The 24,698-nt window shown below is 49.6% G+C and overlaps 1 protein-coding gene and 1 pseudogene across 3 annotated transcripts in view; one reads left to right on the top strand and one right to left on the bottom strand.

Moving 5' to 3' along the window:
• The window catches only part of SLC44A2 (solute carrier family 44 member 2), a 51,764-nt gene extending 38,743 nt beyond the window's left edge, over positions 1-13,021 (bottom strand). The window contains exons 1-2 of one of the 3 annotated variants that reach the window (XM_030935468.1): positions 12,901-13,014; positions 10,629-10,776 (exon numbers count right to left, since the gene is read on the bottom strand). In XM_030935468.1, the coding sequence (XP_030791328.1) occupies positions 10,629-10,659 (31 nt within the window). In that variant the 5' untranslated portion in view covers positions 10,660-10,776; positions 12,901-13,014. Of the gene's footprint in view, positions 1-10,628; positions 10,777-12,900 lie in introns of all 3 variants that reach the window. The other 2 variants (XM_010373756.2, XM_010373758.2) reach the window with 2 other exon arrangements.
• Positions 13,022-16,505: 3,484 nt separating this feature from the next.
• Positions 16,506-22,782, top strand: LOC115899243 (annotated as a pseudogene).
• The last annotated feature ends 1,916 nt before the right edge of the window (positions 22,783-24,698 follow it).

Here is a 24,698-nt window from a genome sequence, read left to right as displayed (position 1 = left end):
TTCTTCCATTTTTAAAGCCAGCAATCACATCAAACTCACCTCGCTTTCGTTGTTCCATGTCCTCCTCTGACTCTGCTACCTCCCTCTTCCATGTTTCTTAAAGAGATGGGGTCTCGCTATGCTGCCCAGGCTGGTCTCAAACTCCTGGGTTCAAGCAATCCTCCTGCCTTGGCCTCCCAAAGTGCTTGAACTACAGGCATGAGCCACTATACCCTTCCAAAGTCTTCAAGTTGGCCAGGAGCAGTTGATTACGCCTGTAATCCCAACACTTTGGGAAGCCAAGGCAGGCAGATCGCTTGAGGTCAGGAGCTCGAGACCCGCCTGGCCAACGTGGTAAAACCCCGTGTCTACCAAAAATACAAAAAATTAGCCGGGCGTAGTGGTGGGCGCCTATAGTCCCAGCTACTCGGGAGACTGAGGCAGGAAAATCACTTGAACCCAGGAGGCAGAGGTTGTAGTGAGCCAAGATTGTGCCACTGTACTCTAGCCTGGATGACAGAGCGAGACTCCATCTCAAAAAAAAAAGAAAAGGAAAGAAAAAACAAAAAAATAACTATATTAGCTGGGTATGGTGGTGCGTGCCTGTGGTACGAGCTACTCAGGAGGCTGAGGTGGGAGAATTGCTTGAGCCTGGGAGGCAGAGACTGCAGTGAGCTGTGATCATGCCACTGCACTCCAGCCTGGGTGGCAGAAACCCTGTCTCTAAAAAAAATGAAACCGGACGGGCGCGGTGGCTCATGCCTGTAATCCCAGCACTTTGGGAGGCCGAGGTGGGTGATCACGAGGTCGGGTGTTCAAGACCAGCCTGGCCAATGTGGTGAAACCCCATCTCTACTAAAAATACAAAAATTAGCTGGGCGTGGTGGCAGGTGCCTGTAATCTCAGCTACTTGGGAGGCTGAGGCAGAAGAATCGCTTGAACCCAGGAGGCAGAGGTTGCAGTGAGCCGAGACTGCGCCACTGCACTCCAGCCTGGCAACAGAGCGAGACTCCTTTCAAAAACAAAACAAAACACAACAAAACAAAAAATTAGCCGGGCGTGGCGGCGGGTGCCTGTATTCCCAGCTACTCGGGAGGCTGAGGCAGGAGAATGGCGTGAACCCAGGAGGCACAGCTTACAGTGAGCCAAGATCTCACCACTGCACTCCAACCTGGGCGACAGAGCAAGATTCCATCTCAAAAATAAATGAATAAATAAATAAAAATAAACCAAACGAATAAAAATAACAAAACAAAAACAACTCCTCCTATCCCCACTAACCAATAGTGTGATCCCATTTCACGAAGGGCACGCTGAGGCTGCTTGCTCGGACCACACAGCTGGAGAGGAACACAGCCAGGAATCAAACCCACGCCCTGCTGAAGCCCACCCAGGCCTTTTCCTCGGCAGGTACTAGGAGAAGCAGAGATAATCTTGCAGCAATGGTGTGGAAGAAAAATTGGGAAAATCGAGCTGTTGGACAAGGCCAGGATTGGGGGAGGCAGCCTTCGGGTGCCAGCCTTGCTGGCTGTGATGACTGACCCACCCAGTGCAGTGGGTGTGGGTGATAAGAGAACTGCTGCAGCCTGCCCAGTCACAGTGCTGGTGCCAGGACATCAAATGCCACCCAGCCCCCACAGCTTCCGGACACTGGCCAAGTCCCCAGGGGCTGCAGCAACCCAAAGCCTCACCCACACAGCCAGCCGCTGGCCTCTGCCTTCCCAGAAGTCTGTGCCTGGGGAATGAGCATTGCCAGCTGCCCAGACACCTCCTGTTGACAAAGGGTTTGAGGACAGCATCTGGGTGGGGAGGCTCAGAAGGGTTAAGGGCAAAAGATAGAGCTCCTACTGTATGCTAGACTGTGCTAGGCACAAAACCAGAGATTTGCTTCTAGAAACATTTAACGTTTTTTATTTTTTTTGAGACAGGGTCTCCTTTGTTGCCCAGGCTGAAGTGCAGGGGCACAATCATAGCTCACTGCAGCCTTGACCGCCTGGGCTCAAGTGATCCTTCCACCTCAGACTCCCTAGTGGATGGGACTACCGGCATGCATCACCGCGCCCTGCTAATTTTTATTTTTTTTTGTAGAGACAGGGTCTCACTATGTTGCCCAGGCTGGTATAAAATTCCTGGGCTCAAGTGATCCTTCCGCCCTGGCATCCCAAAGTGCTGGGATTATAGGAGTGAGCCACCACACCCAGCTCAGCCTAAGAAGCTTTAAAAAGATCCAGATGCCACACACAAACAGAAATTAATAGGTCACAATCTGGAAGGAGACTTCTTGGCTGAGCTACCTCTGAGGTGAAAACAGTTAACCAAAGATTTGTAGAAGATTATTTCACGTGGAAAGCTAAAATCTTCCATGGACTTGAGGACTTACTTATAATTAGATTTTAGTCCCCCTGCCAGAACAGAGGGAATTTATTAATTTTATTATGTAAGAGTTTATTTGTTTACTTGCATATTTGAGACAGGGTCTCATTCTGTTATCTAGGTTGGAGTGCAGTGGCACAATGTCGGTTCACTGCAACTTCTGCCTCCCAGGCTCAAGCAATCCTCCCACCTCAGCCTTCAGAGTGGCTCAGACCACAGGCATGAACCACCATGCCTAGCTAATTTTTTGTATATTTTTGGGAAGAAGGGGTTTTGCAATGTTGCCCAGGCTAGTCTCAAACTCCTGGACTCAAGCGATCCACCCACCTTGGCCTCACAAACAGCTGGGATTACAGGAGTAAACCATTGCACCAGGTCTCTTGTTTGTTTGTTTGTTTGTTTATTATTTTTTGAGATGGAGTCTCACTCTCTTGCCCAGGCTGGAGTGCAGTGGCACAATCTCGGCTCACTGCAACCTCTGCTGCCCAGATTCAAGCAATTCTCCTGCTTCAGCCCCCCGAGTAGCTGAGATTACAGGCACCTGCCACCACGCCTGGCTAATTTTTGTAGTTTTAGCAGAGATGGGGTTTCACCATCTTGGCCAGGCTGGTTTTAAGCTCCTGATGTCGTGATCCACCCACCTCAGCCTCCCAATGTGCTGAGATTACAGGGGTGAGCCACCGCGCCCAGCCTTGTTTATTTTTATAGTAGAAATGAGGGTTTTGCTATGTTGCCCAGGCTGTACTCCAGCTCACGGGCCTGACCAAGAGTTTAAAAATCATATTTTATTTCATTTTTATACAATCATATTTATTTATTTATTTGAAATGGAATCTCACTCTATCCCCCAGGCTGGAGAACAGTGGCGCCATCTCAGTTCACTGCAGCCTCCGCCTCCCAAGTTCAAGTGATTCTCCTGCCTCAGCCTCCCAAGTAGCTGGGATTACAGGCACGTGCCACCACGCCCGGCTAATTTTTGTATTTTTAGTAGAGACAGGGTTTCTCCCTGTTGGCCAGGCTGGTTTTGAACTCCTGACCTCACGTGATCTGCCTGCCTGGGCCTCACAAAGTGCTGGGATTACAGGCATGAGGCACCGTGCCCAACCTAAAATCATATTTTAAAATAATGCTCTCTAGCCTGGCATAGAGGCACATGCCTATAGTCCCAGCTACTCAGGAGGTTGAAGGGGAAGGACTGCTTGAGCCCAGAAATTCAACCAGTAAGTAAGTAAGTAAGTAAGTAAGTAAGTAAATAAATAAATAAATAAATAAATAAATAAATAAAATGCTCACTTTGGGGATTGAATGGGAAATGGCAAAAGAAAAAAGAAAAGTCTTGGCGGGGTGCGGTGGCTCTCAATTGTAATCCCAGTACTTTGGGAGGCCGAGGCAAGTGGATCACTTGAGGGCAGGAGTTCCAGACCAGCCTAGCCAACATGGTGAAACCCCCGTCTCTACTAAAAATACAAAAATGAGCCAGGCGTGGTGGCAGGAGCCTGTAATCGCAGCTACTCAGGAGGCTGAGGCAGAAGAATCACTTGAACCCGGGAGGCAGAGGCTGCAGTGAGCTGAGATCACGCCATTGCACTCCAGCCTGGGCAACAAGAGCGAAACTCCATCTCAAAAAAAAAATAATAAGGAAAAGAAAAGTCTCTAGGGAGAATTCTCTACCAGGGCTCTGCAAATGTTTTCTGTTAAGGACCAGATATTAAAGATTTTAAGCTTTGTGGTTCACATATCATCTCTGTCATATATATATTTTTTCTTTTTTTACAACCATTTAAAAATAAAGGAGCCATTCTTAGCCCACCAGCCTTACAAAAACAGGCCAGCACCCAACAATCTAAATATAAGTAACATTAGCCGGGCTTGGTGGCTCACGCCTGTAATCCCAGCACTTTGGGAGGCCAAGGTGGGAGAATCATTTGAGGTTGGGAGTTCAAGACCAGCCTGGCCAACATGGTGAAACCCCATCTCTACTAAAAATACAAAAATTAGCCAGGCATGGTGGTGCGTGCCTATAATCCCAGCTTTTTGTGAGGCTCATGCACGAGAATCACTTGAACCCAGGAGGCAGAGACTGCAGTGAGCCGAGATCGTGCCCTGTCCTTCAGCCTGGGTAACAAAGCGAGACTCTCTCTCAATAAATAAATAAATAAATGTAACATCATAGATCTGTACATTTAAAAAGAGTTACGGGCTGGGCATAGTGGCTTATACCAGTATTCTCAGTACTTTAAGAGGCTGAGATGGGAGGATCACTTGAGCCCAGGAGTTCAAGACCAGCCTGGACAACATAACGAGACTCCATCTCTACAAAAACACTAATAATGTGTGGTTTTTTAGTATGTAAATTATACTTTACCAGGCGCAGTGGTTCATGCCTGTAATCCTAGTACTTTGGGAGGCTGAGGCGGGTGGATCACTTGAGGTCAGGAGTTTGAGACCAGCCTGACCAACATGGCAAAACCCCGTCTCTACTAAAAATACAAAAAAGTAGCTGGACGTGGTGAGGTGCACCTGTAATCCCAGCTACTCAGGAGCCTGAGGCAGGAGAATCGCTTGAACCCAGGAGGCGGAGGTTGCAGTGAGCTGAGATCATGCCACTGCGCTCCAGCCTGGGCGACAGAGCAAGACTCTGTCTTGAAAAAAAAAGAAAAAAGCAACAACAACAGTAAAAAACACCAAATTACACTTCAATTTAAAATGTAGGCTGGACCAGGCGTGGTTGCTCACGCCTGTAATCTCAGCACTTTGGGAGGCCAAGGCGGGCAGATCATGAGGGCAGGAGTTCAAGACCAGCCTGGCCAATATGGTGAAACCCTGTCTCTACCAAAAATACAAAAATTAGCCGGGCATGGTGGCACGTGCCTGTAGTCCAAGCTACTGGGGAGGCTGAAGCAGAAGAATTGCTTGAACCCAGGAGGCGGAGGTTGCAGTGAGCCGAGATCGCGCCACTGCACTCCAGCCTGGGCGACACAGCAAGACTCCATCTCAAAAAAAAAAAAAAAAAAAGGTAGGCTGGGTGCAGTGGCTCAAGCCTCTAGCTTCAGCACTCTGGCAGGCTGAAGCAGGTGGATAGCTTGAGCCCAGGAGTTCCAGACCACCCTGGGCAACATGGCAAAACCTGGTCTCTACAAAAAATACAAAAATTAATCAGGCATGGTAACTTGAACCTTGTAGTCCCAGATCCTTGGTAGGCTGAGGCAGGAGAATTGCTTAAAACTAGGAGGCAGAGGTTTCAGTGAGCTGAGATTGCACCACTGCACTTCACCCTGGGTGACAGAGTGAGACCTTGTCTCAAATTAAAAAAGAAAAAAATATATATATATGTATGTGTGTATGTGTACTAATAAAATAAAACTAATACAGAGAGGCCCTTCTTGCACATGACAGGGCCCTGGAAATGTTCTTTTTTCCTCATCTGGGTGCTGGCCAGATGAGGTGTTCACCTTGTGAAAGCTCCTTCAGCCTTGCCGGGCGCGGTGGCTCAAGCCTATAATCCCAGCACTTTGGGAGGCCAAGACGGGCGGATCACGAGGTCAGGAGATTGAGACCATCCTGGCTAACACGGTGAAACCCCGTCTCTACTAAAAAATACAAAAAACTAGCCGGGCGAGGTGGCGGGCCCCTGTAGTCCCAGCTACTCGGGAGGCTGAGGCAGGAGAATGGCGTAAACCCGGGAGGCGGGGCTTGCAGTGAGCTGAGATCTGGCCACTGCACTCCAGCCCGGGCAACAGAGCGAGACTCTGTCTCAAAAAAAAAAAAAAAAAAAAAAAAAGAAAGCTCCTTCAGCCTCAGCCTCATATATTTAAGATCTATGCCCTTTTATGTATGTATTTCCTACTTCAAAAAAATGTTTAAAATAAATATTCCCTTTGATTGGCTAAATAAAAGACAGTCCATCCACAAATGTACTATTCTATGATACTGTGAAAAAAGATTGTGCTGGGAGCCAGGGCACACACCTGTAATCAGTCCCAGCTACTCAGGAGGCTGAGGCGGGAGGATCCCTTCAACTCAGGAGTTCCAGGCTAGCCAAGGCAACATAGCAAGACCCTGTCTGTCTGTTTGTTTGTTTGTTTGTTTGTTTGTTTATTTATTTTTTGAGACAGGGTTTCGCTCTGTCGCCCAGGCTGGAGTGCAGTGGCGCAATCTCGGCTCACTGCAACCTCCACCTCCTGGGTTCAAGTGATTCTCCTGCCTCAGCCTCCCAAGTAGCTGGGACTAGAGGTGCACGCCACTATGCCCGGCTAATTTTTTTATTTTTAGTAGAAACGGGGTGGCTGGGCGCAGTGGCTTACGCCTGTAATCCCAGCACATTGGGAGGCCGAGGCGGGTGGATCACGAGGTCAGGAGTTCGAGATCATCCTGGCTAACACGGTGAAACCCCATCTCTACTAAAAATACAAAAAATTAGCCGAGTGTGGTGGCAGGCACCTGTAGTCCCAGCTACTTGGGAGGCTGAGGCAGGAGAATGGCATGAACCCGGGAGGTGGAGCTTGGAGTGAGCCGAGACTGCGCCACTGCACTCCAGCCTGGGCGACAGAGTGAGACTGTGTCTCAAAAAAAAAAAAGCTTGGATGCCGCTGCACCGAGTATGAGATGCCCACATGTGTTGGAGGGAGACAGATGTCACATGGGTGTGCAGACAGAGCAAGACTCTGTCTCAAAAAAAAAAAAAAAAAGCGGGGCTTCACCATGTTGGCCAGGATGGTCTCCATCTCCTGACCCCATGATCTGCCCGCCTTGGCCTCCCAAAGTGCTAGGATTACAGGAGTGAGCCACCACGCCAGGCGACCCTGTCTCTTACAAAAATAAAATAATAATAACAATAAATGATTGAGGAAGCTTTGGAGGTTTTGACATGAGATCATCTCCAATATATATTAGGCAAAACAAATAAACGAATAAAACTCTGAGTGTGGTGACTCATGCCTATAATGCTAGCACTTTGGGAGGCCAATACAGGAGGATTGCTTGAGCTCAGGAGTTCACGACCAGCCTGGGCAACATGGTGAGACCCTGCCTCTAAAAAAAAAAAAAAAAAAAATTAATTGAGTATCACAGCACGCACCTATAGTCTGAACTACACAGGAGGCAGAAGCAGGAGGATCACTTGAGCCCAGGAATTTGAGGCTGCAGTAAGCTATGATCGTACCACTGCACTCTAGCCTAGCCTGGGCGACAGAGTGAGACCCTGCGTATAAACAACAACAACAAAGAATAAAGTATGGTCCAGGGTAAGACAGCAAGAGGGAAACTTTCATCATAAAACCATAGCATCTTTTGTATTTAAAGCAAGTGACTGTATTATCCCTTTCAAAGAAAATAGCGGCAAGTAACAACCTTTTCATACATACATATATATGTGTATGTGTATATATATATATATATATATATATATATATATATATTTGTTTTTGTTTTTGTTTTTTTTTTTTTGAGACAGAGTCTCGCTCTGTCGCCCAGGCTGGAGTGCAGTGGCCGGATCTCAGCTCACTGCAAGCTCCGCCTCCCGGGTTTACTCCATTCTCCTGCCTCAGCCTCCTGAGTAGCTGGGACTACAGGCGCCCGCCACCTCACCCGGCTAGATTTTTGTATTTTTTAGTAGAGACGGGGTTTCACCGTGTTAGCCAGGATGGTCTTGATCTCCTGGCCTCTTGATCCACCCGTCTCGGCCTCCCAAAGTGCTAGGATTACAGGCTTGAGCCACCGTGCCCGGCCGATATATTTTAATATATATATAATTATTTTTTCAGACAGTTTCACTCTTGTCACCCAGGCTGGAGTGCAATGGCACAATCTCAGCTCATTGCAACCTCTGCCTCCTGGGTTCAAGCAATTCTCCTGTCTCAGCCTCCCATATAGCTGGGACTACAGGTGCACATCACCATGCCAAGCTAATTTTTGTATTTTTAGTAGAGACAGGGTTTCACCATATTGGTAAGGCTGATCTCGAACTCCAGACCTCAGGTGATCCACCCGCCTCAGCCTCCCAAAGTTCTAATATTAGAGGTGTGAGCCACTGTGCCTGGCCAATTTTTGTATTTTTAGTAGAGACAGGGTTTCACCATGTTGGTCAGGCTGGTCTTGAACTCCTGACTTCAGGTGATCCACCTGCCTCGGACTCCCAAAGTGCTGAGATTACAGGCGTGAGCGACCACACCCGGCCATATGTATATATATTTAAATCAGGTGCCAGGGCCTCACTGCAGGTTGAATTGTATTCTGGCAAATGGGACAAGGGAATCTGCTTTTTTGTTTTGTTTTGTTTTTTGGGGGGGAGGTTTGTTTTTTTTGAGACGGAGTCTCGCTCTGTCGCCCAGGCTGGAGTGCAGTGGCCGGATCTCAGCTCACTGCAAGCTCCGCCTCCCGGGTTCACGCCACTCTCCTGCCTCAGCCTCCCGAGTAGCTGGGACTACAGGTGCCCGCCACCACGCCCAGCTAATTTTTTGTATTTTTAGTAGAGACGGTGTTTCACCATTTTAGCCAGGATCTCCTGACTTTGATCTCCTGACCTCATGATCCGCCTGCCTCGGCTTCCCAAAGTGCTGGGATTACAGGCATGAGCCACCGCACCCAGCTGGAATCTGTTTTTTTTTTTTTTTTTTTTTTTTTGAGACGGAGTCTCGCTCTGTCGCCCAGGCTGGAGTGCAGTGGCCGGATCTCAGCTCACTGCAAGCTCCGCCTCCCGGGTTTACGCCATTCTCCTGCCTCAGCCTCCCAAGTAGCTGGGACTACAGGCACCCGCCAACTCGCCCGGCTAGTTCTTTGTATTTTTTAGTAGAGACGGGGTTTCGCCGTGTTAGCCAGGATGGTCTCGATCTCCTGACCTCGCGATCCACCCGTCTCGGCCTCCCAAAGTGCTGGGATTACAGGCTTGAGCCACCGCGCCCGGCCGAATCTGTTTTTTATTTTGAGACAGGGCCTTCCTCTGTCATCCAGGCCGGAGTGCAATGGCACTATCTTTGCTCACTGCAACCTCTGCCTCCTGGGCTCAAACAATCCTCCCACCTCAGCCTCCCAAGTAGCTGGGACCACAGGTGAGCACCGCCACGTTGTTAATTTTTAAATTTTTTGTAGAGACAGGGTCTCACTGTATTGCCCAGGCTGGTCTCAAACTCATGGGCTCAAACGATCCTCCCACCTGGGACTCCCAAAGTGCTGGAATTACAGGCATCAGCGACTGTCCAGCCAGAGTCTGGTTTTTGTTGTTTTTTGAGACGGAGTCTCGCTCCATGGCCTAGGCTGGAGTGCAGTGGCACCATCTCAGCTAACTGCAACCTCTGCCTCCCAGGTTCAATCAATTCTCCTGTCTCAGCCTCCCAAGTAGCTGGGATTACATATGTGCACCACCATGCTTGACTAATTTTTATATTTTTAATAGAGATGGGGTTTCGCCATGTTGGCCAGGATGACCTCGATCTCCCAACCTCAAGTGACCCACCCACCTCAGCCTCCCAAAGTGCTGGGATTACAGGCATGAGCCTGTAATCCTTGCCTGGCCAAGAGTCCTTTTTTTTTTTTTTTTTTTTTTTTTTTTGAGATGGAATTTCGCTCTGTCATCCAGGATGGAGTACAGTGGCGTCATCTTGGCTCACTGCAACCTCTGCCTCCCAGGTTAAAGCGATTCTCCTGCCTCAACCTCTCAAGTAGCTGGGACTACAGACACGCTAATTTTTTGTGTTTTTCTTATTTATTTATTCATTTCGAGACTGAATTTCACTCTTTTTGCCCAGGCTGTAGTGCAATGGCGCAATCTTGGCTACAACTGAGATTGTGGCCACCACAACCTCCGCCTCCCAAGTTCAAGCGATTCTCCTGTCTCAGCCTCCTGAGTAGCTGGGATTACAGGCATGCACCACACCTGGCTAACTTTGTATTTTTAGTAGAGATGGGGTTTCACCATGTTGCTCAGGCTGGTCTCGAACTCCTGGCCTCCAGTGATCTACCCGCCTTGGCCTCCCAAACTGCTGGGATTACAGGTGTGAGCCACCGCACTTGGCAAGAGTCCGTTTTTTTAAATAAGCATCACTACTGTCCCCCTGCCGACCCTAGTTTTATTTCTCCATGTTCAGAGTTTATTGTTTTAGATTCCAGAATCTTTTTCTGCACTGCTCTTGCCAAGGGCGGGCTGGCTGGAAAGGATGGCAGTGCCCATTGCTGACATCCGCCGGGGCCCAGAGCCATTTCCCCATTTCCTTCGGAACTGCTGCCTTCCTTTAGATATGATCTCTGCTGAGGAATGTACTTCCTGCCCAACCTGGTCTCACCCAAGTCAATGCCTTGAGGTTGCTTCTCCATCAGCTCAGGGGAAAGCCATGCCCTCAGTAATACCAGTCCCAGAGGCCTCCTGAGCACATCGAGCTTGCCAGCCCATGCAAAATGCTTCCTCTACCAGTGAGTGTGGTCCACCGAGTCCTGTAGACGAAGACACAGACCTTCAGAGAGGTCACGGACTCACCCAGGGCCACATGACTCCTAAGTGTCAGAGCCTGGGTTTGTCTGATGTCAGTCCCTAAACTCACGATGGATGGGAAGCCACTGGGGCAGGAGGGTAGGATAAGTGAGTCACTCTTCCACACCATCCCTAGGGGAAAGCTCGCTAAAGCTCCCTTCATCTATCAGGGACTTCATGGGCCAGTCCAGGGCCCCCAGGTTTTTGGTTCTGATGTGAAGGGACTACTCCAAGCTAAGCAAAACTCCTACCTCAAGCAATCAAACCAGATGCCCCCTCTGGCTCCACGGCAAAATATAATTAAGTAACTATGCGGTTTGTTTGCTGTTCTTTCTGCGTGAAACACACTTCCCCTAAATCTTCCCACGGCTGGCTCAACCTCCAACCCTTAGTAACCTAAAATAATCACTGCTGTTTCTGCCACACAAGATCACAAGATGTCCCGTTCTTTGCTTCACAACTTACAACCTAAAATTACACATTCCTTCCCTTGACTACTCCCTGCGGTCAAGGATTTCACCGCTCTATTCACTGCTGAGTTTCCAGTGTCTAGACCCCTGCCTAAATTGTGCTCGACAAATATTTGTTGATTGAAGGTACTCCCTTAAGCCCAGAACAAGCTCTGTCTGGCGGGGTCCCTTGTCTCATGTGTGGGCCTGGGAGGTCTGCCCAGCTCCGTCCACAGCTCAATTCCATCCTTTGGCCAAATTCAAGGCTGGGTGAATCATATCATTGTCCACTCTGCCCCTCGTCCCTGTCCCAGCCAAACTTCATAGAGACCCAAGACCCCCTTCAGATGCTGCCCACAAGCAGGCAAGACCTGGCTGGAACCTCAGGCTTAGACTCTCAGGTGAGAGACAGCCTGCCACACCCAAGGGACACACAGCACCCGTAGCCGCTGGGGCTGGGATTTGAGCCCAAATCAAGACCAAGGGGGTCCCTCCAGAGGACTGGGCTGGCAGCTTCAATCGAGAAGGGGGTGCTGGGAGGTGGCCAGGTACTGCTGCCTCCCCTTGACTGGGCTCTGCAGGGAAGGTCCCAGCCTCCCCGATCTGTCACTCCCGGTAGCCTCCTGAGGCCATACAGTCCCTGGGGGCAGAGAGGCACAGCTCTACCCAACTTGTTTTTCTTGAATATTTTCGAGCAGTTTCCGGCCCCCTCCCCAAGGCCCTTCAGTGTCACAGTTTCCAGGAAGTTCTTGTCACACAAAGAGGGGCGCGACAGTGCTTCTTTGCCCCCAGGGTGTACCACATGGGGCTGGGGCTGAGTTGGGTCTTGGGGACCCAAAATGGAGAAGAGAAAGGAGAAACTAAGGATGGCAACTCCCCCCACCGTGGGAATTCAGGGGAGGGTGGCACCACAGGGCGCTGGTGATAGAGAAGCCCACATCCTGGGCCCATCCCCAGGGCCAAATGCCTGAGGCCGCCCCAAGAGGTTCGCCGGAGGAAGTTCCAGCCGCCAGCACCTCTGGAAACGGGAGGTGGGGGCCCCTAGCCTCTTGCACAGGGAGGGTAAAGTTTCTCAATTGTTTCCTGCTTCCTTCCTGCCCCCTCACCAAAGATGCCCTTCTTTCCGCCGTTTCCAGGCGGCTAGCCAGACCTGGTGGGCTGTCAGCTGGGTATTCGGTCTGCCCAGTCTTGCCTCAGTTTCCCCATCTGGCTAAAAGCCCTGGACGGCTACTTCTGGCGGAAAGGGGCAGGAGGAAGAAGTGGACAAAGGGGTTTGGAAGAGGAGGGGGATTTGAGGAAGTCAGGGCCCTGTCTCTTTTCTGAGCCCGGAGCGCCGCGCCTCCCCTCCCCCGCCCGCCATCTGAGCCACCCAGATAACGGGACCTCCCCGGGCGGAGCATGCGCCGTGAGCACCGGCCCATCAGCCGGAGGGGGAGCTGGGGCTCCCGGGGAGGGGACGCGCGGCGACCCGGCTGGAGCAGGGGGCGTGGGATCCGCGCAGTGTGGGATGCGGAGGCCCGAGGGCGGAGGGCCCTCCAGCGGCAGTGCGGGTGCCTAGGGTCTCAGATGTCCCCCTGGCTCAAGGTCCTCCCACCCCCAAGTCAGCAGAGGCGGCCCCTGACCGGAGGCAGCTCCTACCGTAGGCTCCGTTTTTCCGCTCGTCCTCCATGGCCGCGGCGGGGCGGGGAGCGGAGTCCGAGCCAGCGCGACCCCAGCCCGGGCGGGCGGGAGGCTCCGCGGGCTGCAGCGCCCCGCCCCGGGCCCCGGCCCCGCCCCGCCCGCCGGGCCAGCCCCCGCGCGCCTCTTCCAATGGGAGCCTCGAGCGGGCGAGGGCCGGGTCCCGGGGGCGGGTCCTGGCCCGGGATGGGTGGGGCCCCAACCTTTGTTTCCAGTCTTGGCTCTCAAGTAACCCTCTTGAGGGTGTGCACCGTGAGCAAAGAGAGGTCTGTCATTCATTCATTCATTCATTCATTCACTCATCTATGCATTTCATCGTCAAGGAGATATTGAGGCTGGGCGTGGTGGCGCGGGCCTGTAATCCCAGCCACTCCGGAGGCTGAGGCGGGAGAATAGCTTGGGCCAAAGAGTTCCAGACCAGCCTGGGCAACATAGGAAGACTCTCGTCTGTACAAAAAAATTTAAAAAATTAGTCGGGCGCGGTGGCTCACGCCTGTAATCCCAGCACTTTGGGAGGCAGAGGCGGGCGGATCACGAGGTCAGGAGATCAAGATCATCCTGGCTAACACGGTGAAACCCCGTCTCTACTAAAAATACAAAAAAATTAGCCAGGCGTGGCCGGCACCTGTAGTCCTAGCTACTCGGGAGGCTGAGGCAGGAGAATGGCGTGAACCCGGGAGGCGCAGCTTGCAGTGAGCCGAGATCGCGCCACTGCACTCCAGCCTGGGCGACAGAGCGAGACTCCGTTTCAAAAAAAAAAAAAAAAAAAAATTAGCCGGGTTTGGTAATGCACACTTGTAATTCAGCTACTCGGGAGGCTAAGGTAGGAGGATCACTTGGGTCCAGCAGTTTGAGGCTGCAGTGAGCTATGATTGTTCCACTGCCTTGGCAACCCTGTCTCAAAATAATAATAATAATTAATAATAATAATAAATGATGGATAGATAAATAATTGATAGGTAAATATTGATCACTGTGTACCACTGAACATACCAAAAGATGCCATTTTCATTCATCAGATTGGTAAGAATTTTAGAGTTTGACAACACAAAATCAGGGGAGTAAATGCTTTGAAGCAGAATGTTTTCTGGCAGAAAGAGTAAATCCAAGTCATGTTCACCCGGTGCGATTCCTGTCTGGCACTGACCCTGGACAAACCACTGCAGGTGTGTGTGCACGGGATGTAGTAACCAAGAGGTGTTCCCTGTAGCCTCGACAGCTGTTGTGGAAAAAATGGGTGAAAACAGACCGAGCGCGGAGGCTCACGCCTGTAATTCCAGCACTTTGAGAGGCCGAGGTGGGCGGACCACCTGAACTCAAGAGTTCGAGACCAGCCTGACCAACATGGAGAATCCCCGTCTCTATTACATATACAAAAAATTAGCCTGGCATGGTGGCGCATGCCTGTAATCCTAGCTACTCAGTAGGCTGAGGCAGGAGAATCACTTGAACCAATGAGGTGGAAGTTGTGGTGAGCCGAGATGACGCTACTGCACTCCAGCCTGGGAAACAGAACTGGGCAAAAAGTGAGACTCTGTCTCAAAGAGAAAAAAAGAAAGAAAAAAAATGTGTGAAAATATCACTGCACTCCAGCCTGGGTGAGAGAGTGAGACCCTGTCTCAAAATAATAATAGTAATAATAATAATAATAATAATGCACAAAGTCATCAGGGAAATGTAAATTGAAATGTCGATGAGATACCATTGCACTCCCACCTGAATAGCTAAAATTAAAAAGACTGGTCGCAGCAAGTGTTGAGGAAGATGGGAAGCATATGGGGGCTCTCCTACACTGTTGGTGAGAATATAAAATGCCACAACCAGTTGGAAAACGATCTGGCAGTTTCTTGCAAAGTTAATGCCCTAGAAATTGCATTCCTAGGTATATGCCCAAGAAAAGTATAAGCGAAGAAAAGAAAAAACCCACAGAGACATTCATATAAATGTTCATGGCAGCTTTATAGTATCCTTATTCATAATGGGCAGAAAAACTAGGAGCAGCCCAAATACCCATTAACTGATTAATGGTGAAGCAAACCATCCCTGTACCATGGGATTCTCCTTAGTGATGAGGAATGAACATTTTATTCTTTCTTTTCTTTAGAGACAGATCTTGCTCTGTTGCCCAGGCTGGAGTGTGATGGTGCAGTCATAGCTGACTGAAGCCCTGACCTCCTCAGCTCAAGTAATCCTCCTGCCTCAGTCTCCCAAGTTGCTGGACCTATGGGCACACACCATCATGCCTGGCTAGTTTTTTTTTTTTTTTTTACAGAGTTTTACTCTTGTTGCTCGGGCTGGATTGCAGTGGTGCAATGGCGTGATCTCAGTTCACCACAACCTCCGCCTCCCAAGTTCAAGTGATTCTCCTGCCTTTGCCTCTGAGTAGCTAGGATTATAGGTGTGTGCCACCAAGCCCGGCTAATTTTGTATTTTTAGTAGAGACAGGGTTTCTCCATGTTGGTCAGGCTGGTCTGGAACTCCCGACCTCCGGTGATCCGCCCACCTCGGCCTCCAAAAGTGCTGGGATTTCAGGCGTGAGCCACCGCACCTGACCATACCCAGCTAATTTTTTAAATTTTTATAGAGAGGAGGGTCTCCCTATGGGTGCCCAGGCTGGTCTCAAGTGATCCTTCTGCCTCAGCCTCCTAAAGTGCTGAGATTACAGGTGTGAGCCACAGCGCCTGGTCCAGGAATAAACTATTGATACAGGCAAAAATATGGATAAATCTCTCCCCAAAAAGCATAATGCTGTGTGAAAGAAGCCACACACTTTTTTCTGAAGTTCTAGAACAGGCATTGCTAACCAACCTATAGTAACGGAACATAGATCAATGGCTGACTTTTGGAACGGTAATAACTACTGGGATGACAGGAGCAGCTTCTGGGCAATGGAAACAGAATTGCAGTTCAGTTTCATACCTTAGTTCAGTTTGTGAATACTTGACCTTCTCACCCCCACTCCCCTCCGCCTTTTTTTTTTTTTTTTTTTTTTTTTTTTTTTGGAGACAGAATCTTGCTCTGTTGCCCAAGTTGGAGTGCAGTGGCAATTTTTGTATTTTAGTAGAGACAGGGTTTTGCCATGTTGCCCAGGGTGGTCTCGAACTCCTGACCTCAGGTGATGCACCAACCTCAACCTCCCAAAGTGCTGGGATTATAGGCATAAGCCACTGTGCCCAACCAACGTCTGCCCTTTTAAAATATGTGTCGCTGGCCGGGCACGGTGGCTCGTGCTTGTAATCCCAGCACTTTGGGAGGCCGAGGTGGGTGGATCACAAGGTCAGGAGTTCAAGACCAGCCTGGCCAACTTGGTGAAACCCCGTCTCTACTAAAAATACCAAAAAAAAAAAAAAAAAAAAAAAAATTAGACAGGCACAGCAGCGGGCACCTATAATTCCAGCTACTTAGGAGACTGAGGCAGAGAATTGCCTGAACCCGGGAGGCAGAGGTTGCAGTGAGCCAAGATTGTGCCACTGCACTCCGACCTGGGTGAAAGAGTGAGACAGCATCTCAAAATAAGTAAATAAAATAAAATATGTGTTGCTTTTCCTGGTCAGGTCGCCAGCATCATGCTCTTCTATTCATTTTTCAAGTCCCTTGTGGGCAAGAATGTGGTCGTGGAACTCAAGGATGACCTGAATGTCTGGGGCACCCTCTATTTGGTGGATGAGTATCTCAACATCAAATGAGCTGACATCAGGGTTACACACCTTGAGAAACAGCCTCACATTTTATCAGTGAAGAATGTCTGGGCCGGGCGCAGTGGCTCACATCTGTAATCCCAGTACCTTGGGAGGCCAAGGCAGGTGGATCACCTGAGGTCAGGAGTTTGAGACCAGCTTGGCCAACATGGCAAAACTCCATCTCCACTAAAATATAAAACTTAGCTGGACATGGTGGCGGGCGCCTGTAATCCCAGCTACTTGGGAGGCTGAGACAGGAGGATTGCTGGAACCCAGGAGGCGGAGGCTGCAGTGAGCTGAAATCATGCCACTGCACTTCAGCCTGGGCGACAGAGTGAGACTCTGTCTCAAAAAAAATTTTAAAAAAGGACTGCTTCATTCCAGGCTCAGTGGTCCTGTATGTGCAGTTGTCAGCAGAGGAGGTCGACACGCAGTTGCTACAGCATGCAGCAAAGAAGAAAGCCAGCAGTAGGGACAGCCCCTCCTTCTCTTCCCCTCCCTCTTCCTTGGTGACCTATAATCCCAAGTCCCAGCCCAGGACCCCTAACTCCCAATACTTGAAGAGGCTTTCTTTGTGTTTTTTACTGATGATGGTTTTGTGGGGTTTTTTAAAAAAGGGAAGAGTGGATAAGAGGAATAATAGGGAACAGGTATCCTTGGTTGAGAAAGGGAGAAGAGGTAGGCTGGGAAACTCCAAAGCCTTCCCAGTCCACAGCACCTGCCGTTTTCACTACCTCCCTGGAGATGGTGAGAGGGAGGCCTTCCTAGGTCTTTCCAGGGTACCACGTGATTCACCTAGGGGCATGAAAGGAATCTGTCCCACGTCGGGAATAACATTTATGATGCAAATATATATGTGTATGTATACACACACATATACACACACACTATATATATAATGTAACATACGTATATAACATAATGTATATATGTATATAACATATACATATGTAACATACGTATATAACATATACGTATGTTACATTTTCATGGGTGCAGTGTCTCTCACACATTGGGAGTCTGAGGCAGGAGGACTGCTTGAGCCCAGGGGTTCCAGACCAGCTTGGGCAATAAAGTGAGGCCTTAATAAACAGGCCGGGCGCGGTGGCTTACACCTGTAATCCCAGTACTTTGGGAGGCCGAGGTGGGCGGATCATGAGGTCAGGAGTTCAACACCAGCCTGGCCAATATGGTGAAACCCCTGTCTCTACTAAAAATACAAAAAAAAAAAAAAAAAAAAAAAGATAGCCGGGCGTGGTGGTGTGCACCTGTAATCCCAGCTATTTGGGAGGCTGAGGCAGAAGAATTGCTTGAACCCAGGAGGCGGAGGTTGCAGTGAGCCAAGATCACACCACTGCACTCCAGCCTGGGTGACAGAGTGAGACACTGTCTCAAAAAAAAAATAAATAAATAAATCATAATAATAATAAATAAATATATGTTACATCTCAAAATGAGAATTTTTTAAATCGTTTAAGAAACAAGGAGGTGGGCCTGCAGATTATAATAAGAGTGAATGTTTACAGTCAGGAGTGGCGACTCACACCTGTGATCCCAGCACTTTGGGAGGCAGGAGGGTCACTTGAGGTCAGGAGTTCAAGACTAGCCTGGATAACATGATGAAAACTTGTCTCTAAGGCCAGGCACAGTGGCTCACACCTGTAATCCTAGCACTTTGGGAGGCCGAGGTGGGAGGATCACCTGAGGTTGGGAGTTCGAGACCAGCGTGACCAACATGGAGAAATCCTGTCTTTACTAAAAATACAAAATTAGCCAGGTGTGGTGGCACATGCCTGTAATGCCAGCTACTTGGGAGGCTGAAGCAGGAGAATCACTTGAACCTGGGAATTGGAGGTTGCAGTGAGCCAAGATTACACCACTGCACACCAACCTGGGCGACAGAACGAGACTCGGTCTCAAAAAAAAAAAAGAAAGGAAAGAGAGTAAATGTTTATAGAAAGCTTAGTTAGTGTCAGACAAGGCATTAGGTGTTTTTTTTTGTTTGTTTTTTTGAGACGGAGTCTCGCTCTGTCATCCAGGCTGGAGTGCCGTGGTGCTATCTCGGCTCACTGCAAGCTCTGCCTCCCGGGTTCATGCCATTCTCCTGCCTCAGCCTCCTGAGTAGCTGGGACTACAGGCACCCGCCAACACGTCCGGTTAATTTTTTGTATTTTTAGTAGAGACAGGGTTTCACCAGGTTGTCCAGGATGGTCTTGATCTCCTGACCTTGTGATCCACGTGCCTCGGCCTCCCAAAGTGCTGGGATTACTGGCGTGAGGCACCATGCCCGGCCTGTGCTTTAGATTATTATTATTTTTTAAACTTTTTCTTTTTTTCGAAATAGAGACCAGGTCTCATTAGCCTCAATTGATCTGCCCATCTTGGCCTCTTGAAGTGCTGGGATTACAAGCATGAGCCACCACACTGGCCAAGCACCCTTTTTTTTTTTTGAGCGAAGGTCTCGCTCTGTCACCCAGGCTGCTGGAGGGCAGTGGCGCGATCTTGGCTCCCCCAGTAAAGCGCTCTCTCTCTCTGTGTATATATATATATATATTTTTTGTTTGTTTGTTTGTTTGTTTTTGTTTTTGAGATGGAGTCTCACTCTGTAGCCAGGCTGGAGTGCAGTGGCGTGCTCTCAGCTCACTGCAACCTCTGTCTCCCGGGTTCAAGCAATTCTCCTGCCTCAGCTTCCTGAGTAGCTGGGACTGCAGGCGTCAGCCACCACGCCAAGCTAATTTTTTGTATTTGTAGTAGAGAAGGGGTTTCACTGTGTTAGCTAGGATGGTCTCGATCTCCTGACCTCATGATCCACCACCTCGGCCTCCCAGAGTGCTGGGATTATAGGCGTGAGCTGCCGCATCTGGCCCAAGCACTCTATATTAAATCATTATAACAATTTTCCAATTGGAGAAAGTGACCCAGAGAGATGAAATAATTTACCGATAGTAACATAATGAGCCTGTGACTCTGCAAGGATCTGAACCCAGGGAGTTCGACTTTACACCCCAGACACACTTCCTTCCCCTTCAACCACATGCTTTCCGGAGTAGCGTCCAGGTCATATTGTTGAGTGATAATAGCAAGTAGTATTTATTTTTTTATTTAAGACAGAGTCTCTCTCTGTTGCCCAGGCTGGAGTGCAGTGGTGCGATCTCAGTTCACTGCAATCTCCTTCTCTTGGGTTCAAGCGATTATGTGCCTCAGCCTCCGGAGTAGCTGGGATTTCAAGTGTACACTACCATGCTCAGCTTAATCTCTCTATATACATATTTTGTTGTTGTTTGTTTTGTTTTGTTTTAGTCTCGCTCTGTCACCCAGGCTGGAGTGCAGTGGTGAGATCTCACCTCACTGCAACCTCTGCCTCCCGGGTTCAAGCAATTCTCCTGCCTCAGCCTCCCGAGTAGCTGGGATTACAGGGGTCCACCAGCATACCCGGCTAATCTTTTGTATTTTTAATAGAGACAGGATTTCATCATGTTGGCCAGGCTGGTCTCAAACTCCTGACTTCAGGTGATCCACTTGCCTTAGCCTCCCAAAGTGCTGGGATTACAGGTGTGAGCCACCAAGCCTGGCCAGTTTTTATATTTTTAGTAGAGACAGATTTTTTTTGCCATGTTGCCCAGGCTGGTCTCGAGCTCTTGGCCTTAAGTTCTCCATCCCTTTCTGCTTCCCAAAGTTCTGGGATTACAGGCGAGAGCCACTGTGCCTGTCCACAAGTTGTATAGTCTTATATGGTATGGGAGAAAGAGAGAGAGAAAGAGGGTACACTATCACACACACACACACACACACACACACACACACACACACACACACAGGCCTGCATGTAACCCAGCTGAAAAAGATCTGAATGAGCCAGTGGTTATGAGAGGGGCGAAGATTGGGGTATGGGGATGTCACAGGGGACATTTTTTTCTTTTCCTCTCATATCTCTGCTGGAGGGAACTTTTGTCTTTTCTTTTTTTTTTTTTTTTTGTTTTGTTTTGTGTTTTGTTGTTTTCTCAGGAACTGGCTCAGCACAATCTTTTCTTTTTTTTTTTTTTTTTTTTTTTTTTTTTTAGACGGAGTCTCGCTCTGTCGCCGGGTCTGGAGTGCAGTGGCCAGATCTCAGCTCACTGCAAGCTCCACCTCCCGGGTTTACGCCATTCTCCTACCTCAGCCTCCCGAGTAGCTGGGACTACAGGCGCCCGCCACCTCGCCCGGCTAGTTTTTGTATTTTTAGTAGAGACGGGGTTTCACCGTGTTAGCCAGGATGGTCTCGATCTCCTGACCTCGTGATCCGCCCGTCTCGGCCTCCCAAAGTGCTAGGATTACAGGCTTGAGCCACCGCGCCCGGCCAGCACAATCTTTTCTTAAGATGTGATCTTGCTTTGTCACCCAGGCTGGAGTGCAGTGGTGCAACCATTGCTCACTGCAGCCTCGATCTTCCATGCTCCAGTGATCCTCCCACCTCAGACTCCTGAGTAGCTGCGTGCAGTGGTTTGCACCTGTAATCCCAACAATTTGGGAGGCCGAGGTGGGTGGATCACTTAAGGTCAGGAGTTTGAGACCAGCCTGGCCAATATGGCAAAACCCTGTCTCTACAAAAAATACAAAAATTAGCCAGGCATGATGGCGGGCACCTGTAGTCCCAACTACTCGGGAGGCTGAGGCAGGAGAATGGCGTGAACTCAGGAGGCAGAGCTTGCAGTGAGCCAAGATCACACCACTGCACTCCAGCCTGGGTGACAGAGCAAGACTCTGTCTCAAAAAATAATAGTAATAATAATAAATAAAATAAATAAATAAAATATAAACAATAAAATAAAATTAGCCTGGTGTGGTGATGGGCACCTGTAATCCCAGCTACTCGGGAAGCTGAGGCAGAAGAATTGCTTGAACCTAGGACCTAGAGGCTGCAGTGAGCTGAGATCGCGCCACTGCACTCCAGCCTGGGCAACAGGGCGAGACTCCATCTCAAAATAATTAAAAAAAAAAAAAAAAAAAGAAGGAGAAGAAGAATGGTGGGTGCCAGGGGTTGGGAGGGGGAGGAGGAGTGTTTCATGGGGACAAGTTTTCTTTTGGGAAGATGAGAAAGTTCTGGAGATGGATGGTAGTGATGGTTGCATGAGCATTAAAGTGCTTAATGCCACCAAACTGTGTACTTCAAAATGGCTAAAGTGGCCAGCCAGCTGTGGTGGCACATGTCTGTAGTCTCAGCTACTTGGGAGGCTGAGGTGGGAGGATGGCTTGAAACAGCAGAAGAGGAACTGAAATTCGGGAAGTTAGGGTGTCTGGGGCAGCAGGTTCAGGTGGTGTCCTGTGGCAGGGGTCAGCAGCTGACTGTGCCAGGTGGGGGTGGTTGGAGGGCAATGGGGGGGCCATAGAGGATGTGAGAGTGAGTGAGAGTCAAAAAATAATTGAGTTTCAGAGAGATCCCTTTGGTGGTATGGAGAAGGGATTGTGGACAGGGCCTCGAGGCATGGTCCCTGGGAGAGGCTGGGGGAGGCTCCAGGCATCCAGAAGGAACTAGGACAAGGCCACAGCCTCAGGGGGATGGGGGAGGTCACCACTGAGGTGGGGCAGGCGGGGCAGGCAGAGCCTGCACACAGAGCTGCTCTGTTCTCTGACCCCAAGGAAGCTTTTGGGCTCATGAATTTTTCATGCTAAACAGGCCTGGAGCTTCAGATTCCAGGGCACTGGGCCCAGACTTTCGGGTTCTGTTTACTGCCTGAAAACATCTCAGAGACCCAGAAGATGAGTTCTTTATTTTGTTGTTGTTGTTGTTGTTTTTGAGACAGAGTCTCACTCTACTGCCCAGGCTGGAGTGCAGTGGCGCAATCTTGGCTCACTGCAACCTCTGCCTCCCGGTTTCAAGTGATTCTCCTGCCTCAGTCTCCCGAGTAGCTGGGACTACAGGCATGCGCCCCCATACCTGGCTAATTCTGTATTTTTAGTCCAGACAGGGTTTCACCATTTTGGCCAAGCTGGTCTCAAACCCCTGACCTCAGGTGATCCACCCGCCTCAGCCTCCCGAAATGCTGGGATTACAGGCGTGAGCCACCGCGCCTGGTCGCCAGGAGACGAGTTATTTTGAGGTTCAGCAATGTCTAGGCTGGGGTGAAGACCTAGCAGTGACTGCATCCCCCTAGGTGACCTCAGCAGACAGCTGCTGGGAGCATGAAGGACCGCCCCCCTCCTTTGGACAGAAGCAACATAAAGTCTTGGGGTTTAGGCTGGGCGAGATGGCTCACACCTGTAATCCCAGCACTTTGGGAGGCTGAGACAGGTGGACCACTTAAGTCCACGAGTTGGAGACCAGCCTGGGCGACACTGTGAAACCTGTCTGTACCGAAAAGTATAAAAATGAGCTGAGTGTGGTGGTCACGCACCTGTGGTCCCAGCTGTGCAGGAGGCTGGGGTAGGAGAATTGCTTGATTGTTTGAACCCAGGGAAGTGGAGGTTGCAGTGAGCTGAGATCACACCACTGCACTCCAGCCTGGGTGACAGAGACCCTGCCTCAAAAAAAAAAAAAAAAAAAAAAAAAAAAAAAAAAAAAATCAAGGCCAGTTGCAGTGGCTCACCCCTGTAATCCCAGCAATTTGGGAGGCTGAGGTGGGTAGGTCACCTGAAGTTGGGAGTTTGAGACCAGCCTGACCAACATGGAGAAACCTTGTCTCTACTAAAAACACAAAGTTAGCCGGGCATGTTGGTGCATGCCTGTAATCCCAGCTACTAGGGAGGCTGAGGCAGGAGAATCCCTTGAACCTGGGAGGCGGAGGTTATGGTGAGCCAAGGTTGCACCATTGGCCTCCAGCCTGGGCAACAAGAGCAAAACTCTGTCTCAAAAAAAGAAAAAAAAAAAAAAAGGCCGGGCGCAGTGGCTCAAGCCTGTAATCCCAGCACTTTGGGATGCCAACGTGCAACGTGGGCCAATCACAAGGTCAGGGGTTCGAGACCAGCCTGGCCAATATGGCGAAACCCCATCTCTACTAAAAATATAAAAATTAGCTGGGCATGGTGGCACAAACCTGTGGTCCCAGCTACTTGGGAGGCTGAGACGGAAGAATCACTTGAACCCGTAAGGCGGAGGTTGCAGTGAGTCGAGATCGCATCATTGCACTCCAGCCTGGACGACAGAGCGAGACTCCGTCTCAGAAAAAAAAAAAAAAAAAAAAAATCTTGTGCTTTCCAGGGCTCAAATCCCAGCTCTCCTTCTTCTGACTGGATGACATTGTAAAAATCACTTACCCTCTCAGGGTCTCAGTTTCCCTATCTGTCAAATGAATATAATAGAGTTGGGGGAGGTGACTCACATCTGTAATCCCAGTGTTCTGGAAGGCTGAGGTGGGAGGACGGCTTGAGGCCAGGAGCTCAAGACCAGCTTGAGCAACGTAGTGAGACCCCATCTCTTTTTTTTTTTTTTTTTTTTTTTTTTTTTTTTTGAGACGGAGTCTCGCTCTGCCGCCCAGGCTGGAGTGCAGTGGCCGGATCTCAGCTCACTGCAAGCTCCGCCTCCCGGGTTCCCGCCATTCTCCTGCCTCAGCCTCCCGAGTAGCTGGGACTACAGGCGCCCGCCAGGTCGCCCGGCTAGTTTTTTGTATTTTTAGTAGAGACGGGGTTTCACCATGTTAGCCAGGATGGTCTCGATCTCCTGACCTCGTGATCCGCCCGTCTCGGCCTCCCAAAGTGCTGGGATTACAGGCTTGAGCCACCGCGCCCGGCCGAGACCCCATCTCTACAAAAAATTTAAAGATTAGCCGGGAATGGTGGTGCTCACCTGCAGTCCCAGCTACTGGAGAGGTCTAGATGGGAGGATCTCTTGAGTTCAGAAGATTGAGGCTGCAGTGAGCCGTGATTGCACCACTGTACTACAGCCTGGATGACAAAGCAAGTCCTTGTCATAAATAAACAAATAAATAAATAAATAAATAAAAGATAATAGGCTTCCCTAATTCAAGGGATTGTCTTGAGGATTCCTACATGGGAGACATTTAGGGCCACCCTCACTTAGGGTGAGCACCCTTTAAGCCAGAGTTAGTGTTACTAACAGTAATATTTGCATCCAGCAATATAGCAAAGTAGACAGAAGCAGGCTGG

The sequence above is a fragment of the Rhinopithecus roxellana genome, chromosome 8, assembly GCF_007565055.1.
Source record: "Rhinopithecus roxellana isolate Shanxi Qingling chromosome 8, ASM756505v1, whole genome shotgun sequence".
NCBI lineage: Eukaryota > Metazoa > Chordata > Mammalia > Primates > Cercopithecidae > Rhinopithecus > Rhinopithecus roxellana.
The sequence above is the reverse complement of the archived record's forward strand: the minus strand, read 5'-3'. Positions and strand labels throughout refer to the sequence as shown.